We start from the raw sequence: 14,486 nt of genomic DNA, 5'->3' as shown, positions 1-14,486 counted from the left end.
CGTTGCTCATGTGTGTGGGGTGACGCCTACTCGTGGCGTCTACTGAGTCCGCAACTGTCTACGGTCCCAACGAAGCATCGATGGCACTTGAAGACCAATGCAGAAACGGGCATGCACATAAGTTGATGGGATTAACTGGAAGCAACATGCGTCTTAGACCGTGCCGTACGAGACGGTGACCGAGACGTTCTCCATGTCCTTCTCAGCCGGCGACACAAAGACGTGGGCAAGACCGCCAAGGACAAAGAGGCCGTAAAGAAGGAGCCACGGCCACACAATGTAGAGCGCCGAGAAGGCCACGTACTCGAGGCGGAGAACGAGGAGCATCTGTGGGCCAAAGACGAGGCCAAGCGAAACTACGAGCCCAACAAACGCGAGCAACGCGCGGAGAAACGACGGCTGCGCGTTCTCTTCGGTCGCCGACATCATGCTCACAAACACAATCGAGGGCTATGAGGCAGAGAGAGCGTGAGAAGCCGCCATTTCCCATGCAAATCAACGTACGAGGACAAAGACGATGACGAACGCTGGGAGCCACGTCGGCAGCAAGATGACGGCCCAGCTCCACGAGAGCTCCATGTCGAGCTTTTGCGCCACAAAAATGGCCTGGAGGACTTGCAGCACGGACGTGATCGACGGGTCAAAGATCATAACGAGGCAGTACGGCAGCGAAATATAGCTCCACTTCCACGCGAGGTGGCCGTCGAGGCGCATCGTCACGAGCACTTGCGTGAGGATCGTAAAGACAAGGCTGAGCATCTGGATCCTAGTCATCATGAAGGCATGAGTGTCATCTCGCCACGCTACACACAAGAAACGCACTTGGTCATAATCGTGCTTGGCGTCGTCGAGAGGAGCGCCGTCGTATCGGCGTTGATGTCGCCCTCGACAACAGTGTTGACCGTGTCGTGCGTGCGCGTCAAGTGAAAGTAGATGGGGAAGAGGAGCGCATCGAGGATCCAGAGCGGGATCAACGTGTGGGCCCACGTCCACGCAATGTCGCCGTCGCTCTTGAGCGCGACAAACACTAGCCAAGTGCAGAGTCAAGCATCCGAAACGCCAACATCAAAGCGTGGGCGTACGTGGCAGCAGGAGAAGCGGGAGCGACGTCAGCAGGCTCAAAACGTACGCGCAGAGCTTCGTGCCTGTGCTCGGGTTGGACGAAATGTGCACGGAAAGGGTCTTGGTCACGTAGCCCGTGATGCCGCCGGCGTTGACGACGGCGCGGGGCACGTCGGCAAAGCTCGCGGGAAGTGCGTCGAGCGTTCGAGTCGACATGACGATGAGGGAACGATGTAGCTTGTAGCGGATTGGAAAATGAATCTCAATTGCCAACGAGGCAACGGGAATAGAACCGGCGAGCACAAAAGCAAGCCCCGCGGATCATCTTTGGGTGACATGCGACAAAGAAATGCACCTTTCGACATCTTGTAGACACAAGCTTGAAGGACGAGGACACATCCTCGCCGCAAAGGCGCGGCCTGAAATTTGGACGCGATCGCTGCGTGGCGGTCACACCGCATATGTTCCAGGTGCCGTCCCATACGGGATACCGGTATAAACGCCGGGCACCGACCGATGTACCACGGACCGAAGATGAAGAAGGGCCGGTTTTGCCCGCGTCGACGCTCTCTCGCACCTGCCGCGCAAAGACGGGGTCGCCCGTCGGGCTCGCTATTCCAATTTTGGGTACCAAATCAGGTCGTGTCGCCACGGCGCTGCTACGGTGAGGACACTCGATCGACCTGGTGCTTCGCCTACGAGCCTTTTTGCCGGCGACAACGTCGAGATAGCTAGCGTCTATGCAAACTTGTCTGTTGATGGCTCACGTAATGTTGTCTGTGATGAGAATGCGGCGCGGCCCAAGTGGCTACTTCATAAACAAGCCCTGTGTATTGCCCTACTGCCCTAGCCCTCGCCGCGCCAGATCCGACTATGCGGCAGGCGGAGCTCGAGTTGAGTCGCGGGAGAAGTAGCCAGCTAACGCTTGTAGACACATGAGACGTGCGACGGAGGAATTGGCTCCAAGGAGGTAACACAGGACCTTCATGTCCAGCTCGACGCACTGGACTGGCTGCCCACTGCTCGGTCTATACATGTCATTTGCCTCGAGAAGGTCTCCTCGACTACTAGCATGACCGTTCGTCATGCGCTTGCTATTATCTTCCTCGAGCATCTCAGAAGGGCGGATTGGCTGACGCCGGCCTCCTTACCCTCGAGGCGCCTGGCATCAAGGTTAAGGTAGGGTAGGACGACGAGCAGCAGGACGGTGGCACATGCTCGACTACGATGCAAATAACGAAAAGTTTGTATTTATAAAGAAACTAGGTGGGGTATCAGTCGTCAGAGAGCATATTTACTCCGACTTCTTCTTCTTCTTCTTCTTCTTGTCCTTCTCCTCCGACTCGACTTCCTCTTCGACGTCGGCCTTCTTCTCCTTCTTGGCCTTCTTCTCCTTCTTGGCCTTCTTCTTGTCCGACGCTTCGTCGTCGTCCTCGGCCTTGCGCTTCTTCGCGACCTTCATGTCGTTGGCGTCGTTGTACACCTGCGTGGCCGGCGTCGCCTCCTTGACGTACTTCTTGGGGTCGTTCTTGGCCTTGCCCTTGCCCGAGGCAATGCCGGTGAAGCCGTTCTCGAGCTGGCGCATGCGGGCCTCGACCTTGGCGCGGTTGTCAAAGCCGATCGTCGCTTCCGTAGCGTCGCCGAGCGCATCAACGCGGACGGCGAGCGCCGTCTTGGCGGCGAGGACACGCGAGATCTTGCCCTTGTGCTTGGGCGCGGTCTGGCCGATGAGCGAAGCGTGGTAGATCAAACCGTACTTGGGGGTATCGTGCTTGGTCTTAAGGGCGCGGAAGAGCGCCTTCTCGGCACCGAGGATCTGGACCGTCGACGCGGGGTGCTTGGCGAGGTTCATGAGCGAACCGGCGTGCGCGATGAGGCGGGCACCGACGAGCTCGCCGACCATGACCGTGAGGTTAGGCGCGATGGCGTTCATGCGGTTCTTGAGGTAGTCGAAGAGCTGGCCGCGGTATTCCGTGAGCGAGATGACCTGCTCGCAGAGCGAGCCAATGTTGATGACGTCCTCTTCCGAGATGTCCGTGCCCATCGACACTTCGCAGACCTCGCGCATCGAGGCCTCGACGTCCGACGAGAGGATGTCGGAGAAGTCGAGCGACTTGACGTTGGTGCGGATGCCCATCTTGACGACCGTGCGGGCGTACTGGAGGTTGTCCGTGACAATCTTGCCCATCTCCGGGAAGTGCCAGCCGAACCACTCACGGACGCGCATGGCGTACGTGTTGATCTCCTTGTCGAGTTCGTCGAGGAGGCCGATGGCCTGGACGATCATCGTGTCGACCTTATCGGCGCTGAACTTGAGCTTGTAGCGCGAGAGCGAGTGCGAGAGACCAAGCGTCATGTTCTTGAGGTCCTGGTCCTCGAGGCCCGAGATGAGCGAGCTCATGTGGGTACGGATACCACGCATGAGTTCGTCGACCGACTTGTCGTGCACGCACTGGATGCCAAGCTTCTCCTTGATGATACCACCAAAGGCCTTGTCCATGACGGCGAGCTTGTCCGAGACGCCAGCGTCTTTGACGTGCTTCTTCAAGAACTTCTTGAGGCTCTTGCCGACCGTGCCATCCGTGCAGTCGGCAGCGGCGGCCACAGCTTCCGTCGTGTCCTTGAAGGCGTTGAAGGCCTTCAACTTGACACTATAAGATCCAAGCACTTAGTCCACTTTGCTCGAGTTTCGCCCAGAAGATAGGCGCGTTTTGTACGTACACTTGGCTGGCCTTGTCCGACGACGCAAAGTGCTTGTGGATGTCATCGACGTTGGCGAGCTTGCCTTCGTCCTGGACCTTGAAGAGCGCGTGGCCGGCCGCGGTTTCGAACAACACCAACATGCTTTCGATCTGAAAATGGCTTTTGTGGTTGGTGGCCAAGCGTAGCCAAATCGCTCAAGGCCATTGGCCAAAATTCGGCCTTGGACAGCCACCACCCAATCCCGGCGTTTGGCGGCCGGGCGCTCCGGGTTGCGCTCCGGCTTTTCCGCTAATTGGCCGAAACGTTCGTCGATGCCATTCGCTGATTATTGGCCAATGGCCTTGTACGAATATTGGAATAATAGCCAATCGATTTGCGATGCCAGCCAACTGGCCAGGAGCGACTGGGCCTTCGCTTGCATTGGTGGCGAAATTTCCACTCTTCTTGTTGCAAAGTTCTACCAAAGTAAGTGCTCTCTTCCATGCGATGTCGTCGTCCGTCCACGACGAAGACGATGTTCCGGGCTGGTCTAATGGCGTTCTCTTGAGAACCGAGACTGTCCTGCGATCATGGTGCGACGTCGTCCGCGCTAGCAATGGCGCGCGACGATTAGCCCACAATTGCGGTGGTACAGACGTGTTCTTACTCTAGTCGTTGCCTGGTAGACTCTACAGAATGGCTGATTTCGAAGCTCCCCGCGGTGTGACCGTCCGTGACGTCAAGCCCGCTGATTTCATCAAGCTCTACGCTGAGCACCTCAAGCGCTCGGGCAAGATGGAGCTCCCCAACTGGTGGGACATTGTCAAGACGGCCTCGTACAAGGAGCACTCGCCCGTCGATGCCGACTGGTACTACATCCGTGCCGCCTCGATCGCCCGCAAGGTCTACCTCCGCGAAAACACCGGTATCGGTGCCCTCAAGAAGGTCTACGGTGGCGCTGCCCGCCGCGGTGTCCTTCGCCAGCGCTTCCAGACCGCGTCGGGTGGTCTCATCCGCCACATCCTCCACCAGCTCGAGGAGATGAAGGTCGTCGAGAAGTGCCCCGAGGGTGTCAACAAGGGCGGCCGCCGCATTACCAGCCACGGCCAGACCGATCTTGACCGCATCGCCGGCCAGGTCGCCCGTAACTAAGTTGTTAATGGAACGCAGTTGCAACAAGAAACCAGTGACGCAAAGCCAATAACATGAGTCTTGGTTAACATCCATTTGTCTTCGTTTGTTCTCCATCCCACAACTTTTGCTGGCCGACAGCAATTCCAAAGGTTTCACAGCGCAGGCTTTTGACTAGTGTCCGTGCATGGTGGTATACGAGCTGTGCTCTTTCGACGAGCTCGACTGTCGCTAGCTGCAGTAGCATTTGGGTAGCTAGCGTACTTGTCCAGTACAAACGAAGTGTGCATCTCGCCGACTTTGCACTTTGAGTTTGCACGACCACGACCGCTGGCTCGCGAAGCGCTTTCTGTGCGCTTGTCGCCGTTGACCAGCAAGAGCACACATACACTACGGAAGCTCCGAACACACGTTGACGCAGCATGTCAAACAAGGGCTCACATTAAAGGCGCTTGGCGAGCGCACGCACTCGCGTGTCAAAGTCGTTGGACGTGATCGGCGTGTCGTGCGTGTAGAACGGGTTGAGAAGGAGCTTGACGTAGAGGTCGTAGACGTCGAGGAAGAAGGCCTTGATCGCGTCTTCGTTGCGGCTCTCGTGGAGCAATACAAACTTGACGTTGGTCGCCGTCACAAAGCCCGAGACGAACTGGTCGTTGAACTTGTCGACGACCTTGAGCCACATGCTGTTGTTGGCCCACATTGCCTCGTGGACGACGTCGAGGGCCGAGTGCAGCACAAACTCGTCGACGTGCGCGGTCTCCTCTTTACGCGGCTTGACGTCCAGCGAGTAGAGCGGCTCGGTTGAGCCCACGACCATGAAGAGCGACATGCGGCGGAGAGGCCAGAAGCAATAGTGGCTAATCGCACCCACATTACGCGGCCACTACCGCATCCATATTTCCCCCTCGTACGCGCTACGTCTACGTCGCGTCGCCAAGCACGTTCACAGCAATTGGTAGCGAACGCTCCCAAGGCCTCTTGACGAGAGGCGCAGGCGATATTCTGCAACACGCGTCGATGGGATGTTTAAGAGGTGTGTTTTTATCCTGTTAAAAAGTGAGGTATTTGGCCAAAAAGACAACAAGTGCAATGTGGCCGGCGTTCCTTGCGACAGCAACGAGCCTCGCGGTGCTTGTGCTATGGCGCCTCTGGTGCATCCTCCCGGTGCGTATCAAAGGCGGCGCGCCACCCGCGCGCAAGCCATCAACGTCCACATTCCGGACGCTCGTCGTTCTCGGGTCGGGTGGCCACACGACCGAGATGCTCGCGCTCATGAAGCGTCTGTCGCCGACGCGGTATGCGCCATTGGCCTATGTCGTGGCGGCCACCGATCACACGAGCCGAGAGAAGGCCATCGCTGAGCGCCAGGTTGATCCTACGACTATTCCCCCATGGCATGCTCATGGGCTCCACTAGGCCTCGCCAAATGCTTTCTTTGAGATTCCCCGCAGCCGCGAGGTGCCATCATCACCTGCCGACTCTCACATCTTATGACGCCAACTAGGTCGGGCAATCGTGGGTCTCGACGATCTTCTCGACGGCCAATGCGTTCGTCCACTGCATGCATATCGTCGTTCGCTACCAACCCGACCTCTTGCTCTGCAACGGCCCAGGTATTGCACCTATGGACTAGCTTGTCTGACGATGCCAAGGGACTTGCATCCCGCTGTGTGCGGCCGTGCTCCTCTTGCGCTTTCTCGGGCTCAAGACCGACGCCAAGATTCTCTTTTGCGAGAGCTTTGCACGCGTCGAGCACCTCTCGCTCTCGGGCAAACTCCTCTACTACGTCGCCGACGAGTTTGTCGTGCATTGGCCGCAGCTCCAAGCGCGATACAAGGCGTCGCGCTACCTCGGCGTCCTTTGCTAATACGAACGACAAGAGTGTGTGCGTTGTCTAGTGTATTGGGTTAAATAGGTCGCTCGTCGTCGTCCGCGAACGACAGCCGGTCCATCTCGGCGCGCATCTACGAAGCGAGGTGTAAGTATCAACTTGAAAGAATGGCCATCCATACCGACTCGGTCCACGACAGCAACTTGGTCATTTGCTCGCCCGACATGAGCTCGCGAAAGTACATGTCCATATCAGGTCCCAGCGCGCAGAGCTCGGCTGCGAACCGTCGGAGGCCTCGGTACGCCTTCATGAGCACCATGAGCCGCACGCTCTCTTCCCGACGCATGGCGAGCGCTGTCGCATGAAGCGCGGCCACCTGTCCTTGGTCGAGCCCCAAGTACGCCACCAGGTCGCTGCTGTCCAGTGCATGGGCCACGAGCTGCATGTCGAGGACGCTGGTCTGCAGCCGCATGAGCGTCTGGCCGATCGCGACAAAGCAGCGCTGGAGCTCGAGCAAGCGGGCTTTGTGCGGCAGCCCGAGCCACCGTTTCTGGCGCGATGTCCATTTGACAATGTCGAACGCGTTGCGGTGCCGAGCTGGCACACCGACGACCGCGTCCAGTGGCAGCGGCGGCCGGCCCCACCGGTGGCGCTGGATGTGTTCCTTTGTGATCTGGAGCTGCTGGATGCCGTCTTCGAGCACCTCGACGTACTTTTGCTGCTTGCGCCGACTCTCGCGCGCCGAGTCGCGATTCCGCTCGAGCTTCTTGTTCTTCTTCTCGGCCTCTTCTTCGAGGAGGTTGGCGAGCATCGAGCTCATTTCGGGTGCGCCAGGCTTGCGCGCGATCTGAACAAACGGCGCGGCGTTGGGCTTGAGCGGCGGCTTGGCAGCCAAAAAGGCCGGCGCTGTCGGGACCATGGGCGGGATACCAAGGACCGGCGCGGTCGGCGGCACACCCATCGGCATCATGCCCATGCTCATCGCGTTCATCGGAAGCATGTTCATGGGCAGTTGCATCATGCCAGGGTGTGCGTTGAAGCCCATCATCGGCTGCGAGTACATGAAGCCGGGCATCATCATGCTCTGCGCGCCGTACGGAGCCATGCCAGGATGCATCATGGGCGCTTGCGCCATCATGCTGGGCATACCTTGCTGCTGCGAGGTCGCAGGGTGATGTTGCGATGGCTGCGGTGTTTGTTGCTGCGGCGGGAGCATGGCGACTTGCTGGTGCATATGACCATTCATGGCGTGTGCCATGCTGTGGCTCGGTAGAGTTGCTTGTGCTTGCAGTAGCGGCGGCTTGTCCTGGGAGGGCCACATGGACGGCGGCTCCTGCGGCTGCCACGTCGATGACGCCTTGCCGTACTCGACATGGCTGTTGCCAAAGGACGCGTACGAGCTTGGTTCTGCGCCGAGACCATTGGTGTGTAGCGCTAAGTTGGGCATACCATTCGTCGGCGCTGGCGTCAGGTGTATGGGCGGCGACAACCCGAGCCCATTGTGGTTGGCGTGGTTGCTGTTGTGGTTGTCGGGCTCGGGCTTGGCCTCCATGATGATGGCGTCGATGAAATTGTACGAGTTGGCACGCGGCTTTCTCGGTGCATCTGGAAACGTCATGTCCATGCCGCTGGCAAAGTTGGCCAGCGTCGTATCGTCCTGGAGCATCGTCTCTTCGCTCCAGTCGTCCCAGAGGTTGCGCGACAAATTGGCAGGCAGGCCGCTGATCAGCATGCGCATGAGTTGCATGACGGCAAAAGCGCAGGCAGCGTACCTTAGCACCGGGTCGACAAAGGCGGTAGTGTCATCCGGCGGCGCATCGGCGAGGCCATCCTACGCTGGCCGTGAGCGCCGTGCACCGACTCGTGCATGGTGATGTACATTGAGCTGGTATGGGCTGTAGAGGTAGTTGCGCTTGGACTTGGAGATCTTGGACATGGCGACCCGGGAAGGAAGAGACGAAGATGGAGGTGGTCGGCGCCGCCGCTTCTTCGGTCACTCGCAGCTTTTGGCCAATAACACGGCGAGGCGATCCTGGCAGCGAATCCACGTGGTTTCTTTTTTATCCTTCCTTTGCATTTTAAATTACCATGTATCGTTGTATTTGTGAGCAATACAATAAAAATGCAGAATGCATAAAATACGAAAAATAGATTGGTTAAAACTAGGTAGATTTTCAATGTTTCTTCCAAGGAAGACCCGTGGGTGGTGAGCAATTATTGGCCAGTCGCAAGACGCGACGCCACCACGTGGACTTTGGCCGATGGAGGAAGCCTCCGAAGATGCTCGCGGCCCAGGCGCAGCGGCTACTGCGCTCATGTACTACTCCAGGAAGGACCTCACCATGGAAGCCTCGCCTGCGACGGAGGCAGCGCGATCGCGCAATGGGGACCGGTAGGTCATGGCGACATCTGGCTGCGTGCTGCATATCAGTTGCAGCAACACATGTAGGTGCCTTGTCGCCTTGGTGCACGGCGCCGCTGCATGTAGCCGCCTCTATTACTTTACTACCCAGCGCAGGCCAAGCAAGCCATGCTTGTGTACACTGGCGCATGCGGCGCGACGGCAGCCAATTGGTGGCGAAAGCGACAGGCCATCGTGTCAAGGAATCCCGCCGAAGACGATGGGAACTTCGCAGCCTACTGTAGCGGTACCATTCGTCTCTGGCCACGATAGCGGCAACAACACTCGCACGTCGTAGCCCGAAGCGCTGTCCGCTGGACATGCCATCAGCATCGCATGCCACGGCGGTTTGCAGCGTCGTTCTCGCAGCATGGTTGTCATACGGTGTAGTCTCCTACCGTCTTATCGTCCCACGCAGCCCAACTCCACGTGTCGTCTCGACTGCAAGGAGCAGTGTAGTCTCATCTCACCTGTCATCTTGGCTGCTGCAAGGCCAACCCATGCATATACTAGTATCAGAGCCAGCAACGTGGACGATGGAAGTGTTGGGATGTAGGATTGGTGAGCAATTACGTGGCATCGGCCTGGGTCGGGCAAGGCGGTTCGAGGCTTTCGTTCTCGTCGTCGGGCGCGTCGGTCATGATCGCGCCGCAGTTGCCGAAGCACGCTATGGGCGCGCCGCCGTCACAGGCCGCGACGCAGACGCCCATGACGAGGAGGAAGATGAAAAGCAAGATGAGGTCCGTGTAGAAGAAGATGACGCCTTGCATGTACTCGTCCGGCGTCATGATCTGGTACATGCAGGACGCGTCGAATGCAAACCACATGACAACACCCAAGGTGAAGAACATGGTGATGACAAAGGTCGTGCCCGAGAGAAACGCCGCGCCTTGGCCAGCGTAGATCAAGCACGCAACAAATCCGACGAGCGCATACGCTATCATGCCGGCGACCGGCGTCGAGAGGAGCACGACGCGCGGCCCGTCGACCTCGCGCTTGATGCGCGTGCGCGTGCTGAAGAACGTCATGAAGAGCACGACGAAGAAGCAAAAGACGCAGGCAAAGACCGAGGCGTGGGTGCGGAAGAAGAGCCCCAAGGTCGTGACCGCGATCGCTTGCATGCTCGTAAAGATGGCCAGCATGACAAAGTTGAGCGGGAACAGGTACTTGACAAGGTACAAGAGAAAGAGCGCGAGCAGCGAGACGATCACGCTTCCCGCGACCGCGCCGCCACTGCCTTGGTCGGCAAAGCTCTGCAGCGACGGAGCGCACAGTGGCGAGTACGTCAAGATGACGGTCAGCAGGGACAGCAAGAGCAGCTGGAGCGTAAAGATCCCAAGCACCTTGACGCGGAAGGCGACTTGGATCGGAAGCGGCAGCGCGTTGATGGCATACGCGGATGGGTCGTCGCCGAGGCTCGTTGCGACGGCCAAGAGCGCGTTCTGCGTTCGACGCTTCGCCGCGAGCTTGGCCTCGGCGTCGCCGTAGCTGTGGACGACGGGAGTCGCCTGCGTAACCTCGGCGTGCAGCGTGCGTAAGAAGCGGCTGCCATGGCGCCCGTCGCCTTTCTCACCGCTGAGGGCCTCCATGACGACGACTGCATCGGGCTTCTTGGGCGGTGGGTCTTGGACGTCGATGGTGACCATCTCGGCGTCGTCGTCGCAGCTGGGCGATGCGACCGCGGGGCCGCCAGCGCTCTCAATCGCCGGAGCGGATGCATCGAGGACGTCGACTTCGTCGTCATCGCTCTGCATGAGGCTCGTCTTCATCGACGTCATGATCTCCTTTGGCGATACAAGGGACTGTTGCGTCTATTTTTAGATTTGATCGGATGGATGTCGGTTAGCCGGTTGCAAAGTCGGGGATTGTAGTCGGTTAAGTAGCCGGTTGCAGCCGGTTTGGGGCGTTGAATGTATGGCTGCCACGGGATACTTGTATTTTGTATGAAGCATACTCAAAGCAAGTGATTTGGACGCATAAAAAGAAGCCGTCGGTCAAAGACAAAAAGCCTCCAAGCATGTCGGACCACGAAGACACGAAGGCGGGCGCCGATGGCGAGGACAAGAAGCAGACGATCACGATCCGCGTGAAGGACCAGGTACGAAGATGCAAACGTAGGAATCGAGGTTGACGTCGCTATGTGCATCTAGTCAGGCGAAGAAACCTTCTTCAAGGTCAAGCCCCACACCAAGATGGAGAAGATCTTCTCCGCGTATGCCCAGCGCAAGGGCGTGCCGGTCACGGCGCTCCGCTTCCTCTTGGACGGTACGCGCATTGCCGCGGACCAGACCCCGAAGATGGTAACACGCCTCCCCGTCAAGCCCATGGGCACAGCTCATGATGACAATGGTGTAGTTGGAACTCGAGGACCAGGACCAGATCGACTGCGCGCTCGAGCAGGTCGGCGGCTGCTAAGCAAGCAACGAAGCCAATGCGTTGGGCAGCGCGCCCCTTACGCTTGCGCCCGTGTATGTTTAAATTGGAAGGAGCTGCCTCCTTGCGTCTTGCCACGTGTTGCAGAAGAGGCTTAGTACATGGAGGAAGAGCCTGTTGGTGGCTTAAGGACCAGCGATCATGTGGGTCTTGATCCAGTTGGGCGGATTGGTCGGGATCGTCACGAGGTCCGTGTCGAAGAGCTCGATGAACTGCTCGTTCTGGAGACGAACCTTGGACCCGGCAAAGCGCCGGTACTCCTCAAAGATGGACGAGAGGTGCCACTGCTGGATCTTGCGGAGGCAGCCGACGACGGCGCCGGTCCGGTCGCGGCCGAGGTGGCAGGTCAAGAAGAGCGGGTAGTTGGAGCGGTCGAGGAGGATGTCGAGGGCGGCGAGGACTGTCTCTTCACTCATGGGCTCCCACGCCTTTCGGCGGCTCTCGAGCTTGGTGTTGCCGCCGAGAACGACGAGCTCGATCTCTTGCTCCTCGACGAAGCTCAAGAGCTGCGGGTTGGGCTCCTCTGGCGCGAGGTACACGATCTTGCGCAGGTTCAGGCGCTCGAGGAAGGGGAAGTTGAGCTCGTTCGGGATGCCACTGCGGTAGAGGTCCTCCTCGATCATGCCATAGTTGACCGGCGGGATGAAGTACGACATGGGCCCTTGGCTGCAAATTCCGAAAATGATTTCATTGGATAAAATTCAACAAGATACCACGCACGGATTGGTGCATCGGTGGAAATTCGAACCGGCGCGCAATCTTCCCGCTCAAAGTGCAGCGTCGAATATGTCATCGATGGCAATCCATACGCAAGCACAAGCAGTACAACGACTACAGTAGCTAGTCGCTCGCAATATCTGAAGTGGGAAGACAACGTGGGCCTTGCTTGGTCGCTCGTGCTGGTCGCTTCACGCAAATATGTACAATTGAGTCTTTCCGACGCGGACTTCATCGCAAAAGACCCTCCGAGAGGACTCGCAGAGCTTGGAAAACACAGCACGCGTGACACGCCTGTCTCTGGTCCGCTTCGCCCAGGTGCTCGAAGGAATATTTTGCGTCCAGTGTTCTGCGTCCATATTTTGTATAGGGACGAAAAGCCAATAATCATCTTCTGGACTGCCGTTGACCCCATTTCCAAATCGGCGTCATGACATCGATGACGCTCTCACGCGAAGTGCTCTTTGCCGCTGCGACGCTCGTCACGGTCGTCTCGTCCGGCGGCCTCATCCTCGGGTATCGCGCCATCCTCGTCATTCTCTCATCATGAGCCATTCCACTGTCAACCATTAGATTTGGCCCCGTGTACACACGCCTGGTGAGCGAGCACCAATGGCACGAGCTTTGCCCGCTTCATATGACGCGCGTCTGCCCCGAGCAAGAGGTCCAGCTACAGAACGTCTACTCGACGGGGTTTCTCTGCGTCGTGCTCGGCCAAGCGGTTTTTGGCGCGACCCTCGACATCGTTGGGCCTCGCTACACGTCAACGATCGCAGCCATTGTACACATTGTCATCAACTTCCTAGCCCAACGTTGCTAACTGGCATTTTAGTTTACGATCGCTGGCAACCTTTGCCTCGCGATCGGCGACTCGCGCGACGGCCTCCTCCTCACCGGCTATGCACTCGTGGGCTTTGGCGGTATGGGCGTCCTCTTCGCGTCCCTCCAGCTCTCGGAGCTGTTTGCGACGCCGTCCATCTACTGCGGCATCCTCGTCGCTGCCTTTTACGCTTCGGGCTACGTGTACGTGTTGCTCGAACTGCCCATTGCGCGCGCCACGTTCTTCCACGTTTATGCGTACACCCTTCAAGTTGCATCTCCAAGTGGCGCTCACAAAGTGTGTAGCGGGCTCGTCGCCCTCTGCGCAGTGCTTTGCTTTGTGCTTTACCCCGTCGAACACGTCTCGGCGGTCGCTGCGTCGGTGCAGATTCCTGGTCTTGCCTTGGGCCGGCCCCATGCAAATGTACGTTGCGTGTCGGACGCTATATCGACTGACGAAGAGTCTTTGTAGTTGTCCAAATTCCGAGGCCTCTACGCTAGCTTCAAGCAGCAGATGCGTCGTCGGGACTTCTGGGCATTTGTTTCGATCGGGGCGGTCTTGACGCTCACCAATGTCTTTGTCGGTGGAGCGATTCCCAACATGGTCAAGCGTCTAGCACCAAATGACCTCGACGAGCAAAACACGTACACCAACTACGTGTACCCGCTCGTCTCGAACGCGTCTTTCCTCTTTGCGCCACCCATGGGCTTCCTCATTGACCGCGTGGGCTTTCGCAAGGTGGCTGTCTTGACGATCCTCGTGTTTGCTTTGCTCTGCGGCGCCTTGATGCTGCCGTCGCTTCACGGCCAAGTGCTCGGGTATCTTCTTCTGGCTCTCGGCGTCGGGGCGCTCACGTCGATGCAGTACGCCTACATCAGTACGTGCCGACCTTTTTTCTACTTGAAAACTTGACACTTTGACTAGTGACGTGCTTTCCCAGCAAACTCTACGGTCTCCTCTCAGCCACGGCGATGCTGCTCGTCTTCTCCTTTTGCCTCCTCAGCTATGCGCTCACGCCGCTCGCCCAGCATACATTTGACGGCAACAATAACTACGTCCTCCTCCTTTTGCTGGCACCGACACTTGCCGTGCTGCTCCTCGTGCGCTTCATTTATGAACCCGTCGAGTGCAACGAGCTCCACACACAGCTGCTATCCCCGACCCATGAGGCGCCTTCCGTAATATGCCACGATGACGGCGACGTATAAAGAAGTGTCAATCAAAATTCTTGCCTTTTGTTTCTGAGGTATTGCCGGGAGGCGACCATGGCGCCGTCATTTGGCGCCCAAAGACCTCTCAAGTCCGGAAGGTTTAGCCGTGGCTATAAGTTGACGAAGTGATGACCCAAGAGATCCCAGGGTCTCCCCGAGGAGCGTCAAGGAGAGACGCATAGATCGAAACGTGAGTGT

The 14,486-nt window shown here is 58.1% G+C and overlaps 10 protein-coding genes across 10 annotated transcripts; 4 read left to right on the top strand and 6 right to left on the bottom strand.

The window, feature by feature from the left end:
- SDRG_13729 (hypothetical protein) lies at positions 1–1,474 on the bottom strand. Its single transcript, XM_008619826.1, has 4 exons — positions 1,083–1,474; positions 823–1,027; positions 505–766; positions 1–450 (listed from the first exon to the last, which is right to left on the bottom strand). The coding sequence occupies exons 1-4, from the start codon at positions 1,276–1,278 to the stop codon at positions 154–156; spliced, it is 960 nt and encodes a 319-aa protein (XP_008618048.1). The 5' UTR covers positions 1,279–1,474; the 3' UTR covers positions 1–153.
- Positions 1,475–2,285: 811 nt separating this feature from the next.
- Positions 2,286–3,950, bottom strand: SDRG_13728 (hypothetical protein). The gene is made up of 2 exons (XM_008619825.1): positions 3,784–3,950; positions 2,286–3,713 (listed from the first exon to the last, which is right to left on the bottom strand). The coding sequence occupies exons 1-2, from the start codon at positions 3,903–3,905 to the stop codon at positions 2,357–2,359; spliced, it is 1,479 nt and encodes a 492-aa protein (XP_008618047.1). The 5' UTR covers positions 3,906–3,950; the 3' UTR covers positions 2,286–2,356.
- Positions 3,951–4,164: 214 nt separating this feature from the next.
- Positions 4,165–4,970, top strand: SDRG_13727 (30S ribosomal protein S19e). Its single transcript, XM_008619824.1, has 2 exons — positions 4,165–4,230; positions 4,431–4,970. Exon 2 carries the CDS (start codon positions 4,441–4,443, stop codon positions 4,894–4,896), a length of 456 nt encoding a protein of 151 aa, XP_008618046.1. The 5' UTR covers positions 4,165–4,230; positions 4,431–4,440; the 3' UTR covers positions 4,897–4,970.
- Positions 4,971–5,293: 323 nt separating this feature from the next.
- SDRG_13726 (hypothetical protein) lies at positions 5,294–5,768 on the bottom strand. The gene has a single exon (XM_008619823.1). It carries the CDS (start codon positions 5,702–5,704, stop codon positions 5,318–5,320), a length of 387 nt encoding a protein of 128 aa, XP_008618045.1. The 5' UTR covers positions 5,705–5,768; the 3' UTR covers positions 5,294–5,317.
- A 196-nt stretch (positions 5,769–5,964) lies between these two features.
- On the top strand, positions 5,965–6,742 carry SDRG_13725 (hypothetical protein; the record flags this gene model as incomplete). Its single annotated transcript, XM_008619822.1, has 4 exons — positions 5,965–6,243; positions 6,292–6,333; positions 6,380–6,488; positions 6,528–6,742. The coding sequence occupies 4 exons, from the start codon at positions 5,965–5,967 to the stop codon at positions 6,740–6,742; spliced, it is 645 nt and encodes a 214-aa protein (XP_008618044.1).
- Positions 6,734–8,725, bottom strand: SDRG_13724 (hypothetical protein). The gene is made up of 4 exons (XM_008619821.1): positions 8,586–8,725; positions 8,479–8,537; positions 6,888–8,427; positions 6,734–6,839 (listed from the first exon to the last, which is right to left on the bottom strand). Exons 1-4 carry the CDS (start codon positions 8,640–8,642, stop codon positions 6,783–6,785), a joined length of 1,713 nt encoding a protein of 570 aa, XP_008618043.1. The 5' UTR covers positions 8,643–8,725; the 3' UTR covers positions 6,734–6,782.
- A 912-nt stretch (positions 8,726–9,637) lies between these two features.
- SDRG_13723 (hypothetical protein) lies at positions 9,638–10,906 on the bottom strand. Its single transcript, XM_008619820.1, has one exon. It carries the CDS (start codon positions 10,883–10,885, stop codon positions 9,677–9,679), a length of 1,209 nt encoding a protein of 402 aa, XP_008618042.1. The 5' UTR covers positions 10,886–10,906; the 3' UTR covers positions 9,638–9,676.
- A 154-nt stretch (positions 10,907–11,060) lies between these two features.
- SDRG_13722 (hypothetical protein) lies at positions 11,061–11,617 on the top strand. Its single transcript, XM_008619819.1, has 3 exons — positions 11,061–11,205; positions 11,258–11,407; positions 11,463–11,617. Exons 1-3 carry the CDS (start codon positions 11,125–11,127, stop codon positions 11,520–11,522), a joined length of 291 nt encoding a protein of 96 aa, XP_008618041.1. The 5' UTR covers positions 11,061–11,124; the 3' UTR covers positions 11,523–11,617.
- SDRG_13721 (hypothetical protein) lies at positions 11,597–12,211 on the bottom strand. The gene has a single exon (XM_008619818.1). The coding sequence runs from the start codon at positions 12,194–12,196 to the stop codon at positions 11,666–11,668; it is 531 nt and encodes a 176-aa protein (XP_008618040.1). The 5' UTR covers positions 12,197–12,211; the 3' UTR covers positions 11,597–11,665.
- Positions 12,212–12,687: 476 nt separating this feature from the next.
- SDRG_13720 (hypothetical protein) lies at positions 12,688–14,290 on the top strand (the record flags this gene model as incomplete). Its single annotated transcript, XM_008619817.1, has 6 exons — positions 12,688–12,773; positions 12,831–13,038; positions 13,090–13,334; positions 13,383–13,500; positions 13,549–13,954; positions 14,002–14,290. The coding sequence occupies 6 exons, from the start codon at positions 12,688–12,690 to the stop codon at positions 14,283–14,285; spliced, it is 1,347 nt and encodes a 448-aa protein (XP_008618039.1). The 3' UTR covers positions 14,286–14,290.
- Between the last annotated feature and the right edge of the window lie 196 nt (positions 14,291–14,486).

The sequence above is a fragment of the Saprolegnia diclina genome (assembly GCF_000281045.1).
Source record: "Saprolegnia diclina VS20 unplaced genomic scaffold supercont1.63, whole genome shotgun sequence".
NCBI classification, from domain to species: Eukaryota; Oomycota; class Saprolegniomycetes; order Saprolegniales; family Saprolegniaceae; genus Saprolegnia; species Saprolegnia diclina.
This window is presented reverse-complemented; position numbering and strand designations above follow the sequence as displayed.

What these genes read in the sequence shown, in the direction of transcription:
- SDRG_13729 (XM_008619826.1), bottom strand. Translation starts at nt 1,278, where the DNA reads ATGTCGACTCGAACGCTCGACGCACTTCCCGCGAGCTTTGCCGACGTG. An exon ending in CCCGCTTCTCCTGCTGCCAC is followed by an intron (nt 1,028 to 1,082) that starts GTACGCCCACGC and finishes GCACTTGGCTAG; the next exon opens with TGTTTGTCGCGCTCAAGAGC. An exon ending in TCGTCATCGTCTTTGTCCTC is followed by an intron (nt 451 to 504) that starts GTACGTTGATTT and finishes TCTGCCTCATAG; the next exon opens with CCCTCGATTGTGTTTGTGAG.
- SDRG_13728 (XM_008619825.1), bottom strand. Translation starts at nt 3,905, where the DNA reads ATGTTGGTGTTGTTCGAAACCGCGGCCGGCCACGCGCTCTTCAAGGTC. An exon ending in TCGGACAAGGCCAGCCAAGT is followed by an intron (nt 3,714 to 3,783) that starts GTACGTACAAAA and finishes TGGATCTTATAG; the next exon opens with TGTCAAGTTGAAGGCCTTCA.
- SDRG_13727 (XM_008619824.1), top strand. Translation starts at nt 4,441, where the DNA reads ATGGCTGATTTCGAAGCTCCCCGCGGTGTGACCGTCCGTGACGTCAAG.
- SDRG_13726 (XM_008619823.1), bottom strand. Translation starts at nt 5,704, where the DNA reads ATGTCGCTCTTCATGGTCGTGGGCTCAACCGAGCCGCTCTACTCGCTG.
- SDRG_13724 (XM_008619821.1), bottom strand. Translation starts at nt 8,642, where the DNA reads ATGTCCAAGATCTCCAAGTCCAAGCGCAACTACCTCTACAGCCCATAC. An exon ending in ACAGCCCATACCAGCTCAAT is followed by an intron (nt 8,538 to 8,585) that starts GTACATCACCAT and finishes CGGCCAGCGTAG; the next exon opens with GATGGCCTCGCCGATGCGCC. An exon ending in TTTGTCGACCCGGTGCTAAG is followed by an intron (nt 8,428 to 8,478) that starts GTACGCTGCCTG and finishes CATGCTGATCAG; the next exon opens with CGGCCTGCCTGCCAATTTGT.
- SDRG_13723 (XM_008619820.1), bottom strand. Translation starts at nt 10,885, where the DNA reads ATGACGTCGATGAAGACGAGCCTCATGCAGAGCGATGACGACGAAGTC.
- SDRG_13722 (XM_008619819.1), top strand. Translation starts at nt 11,125, where the DNA reads ATGTCGGACCACGAAGACACGAAGGCGGGCGCCGATGGCGAGGACAAG. An exon ending in CGATCCGCGTGAAGGACCAG is followed by an intron (nt 11,206 to 11,257) that starts GTACGAAGATGC and finishes ATGTGCATCTAG; the next exon opens with TCAGGCGAAGAAACCTTCTT. An exon ending in CGGACCAGACCCCGAAGATG is followed by an intron (nt 11,408 to 11,462) that starts GTAACACGCCTC and finishes ACAATGGTGTAG; the next exon opens with TTGGAACTCGAGGACCAGGA.
- SDRG_13721 (XM_008619818.1), bottom strand. Translation starts at nt 12,196, where the DNA reads ATGTCGTACTTCATCCCGCCGGTCAACTATGGCATGATCGAGGAGGAC.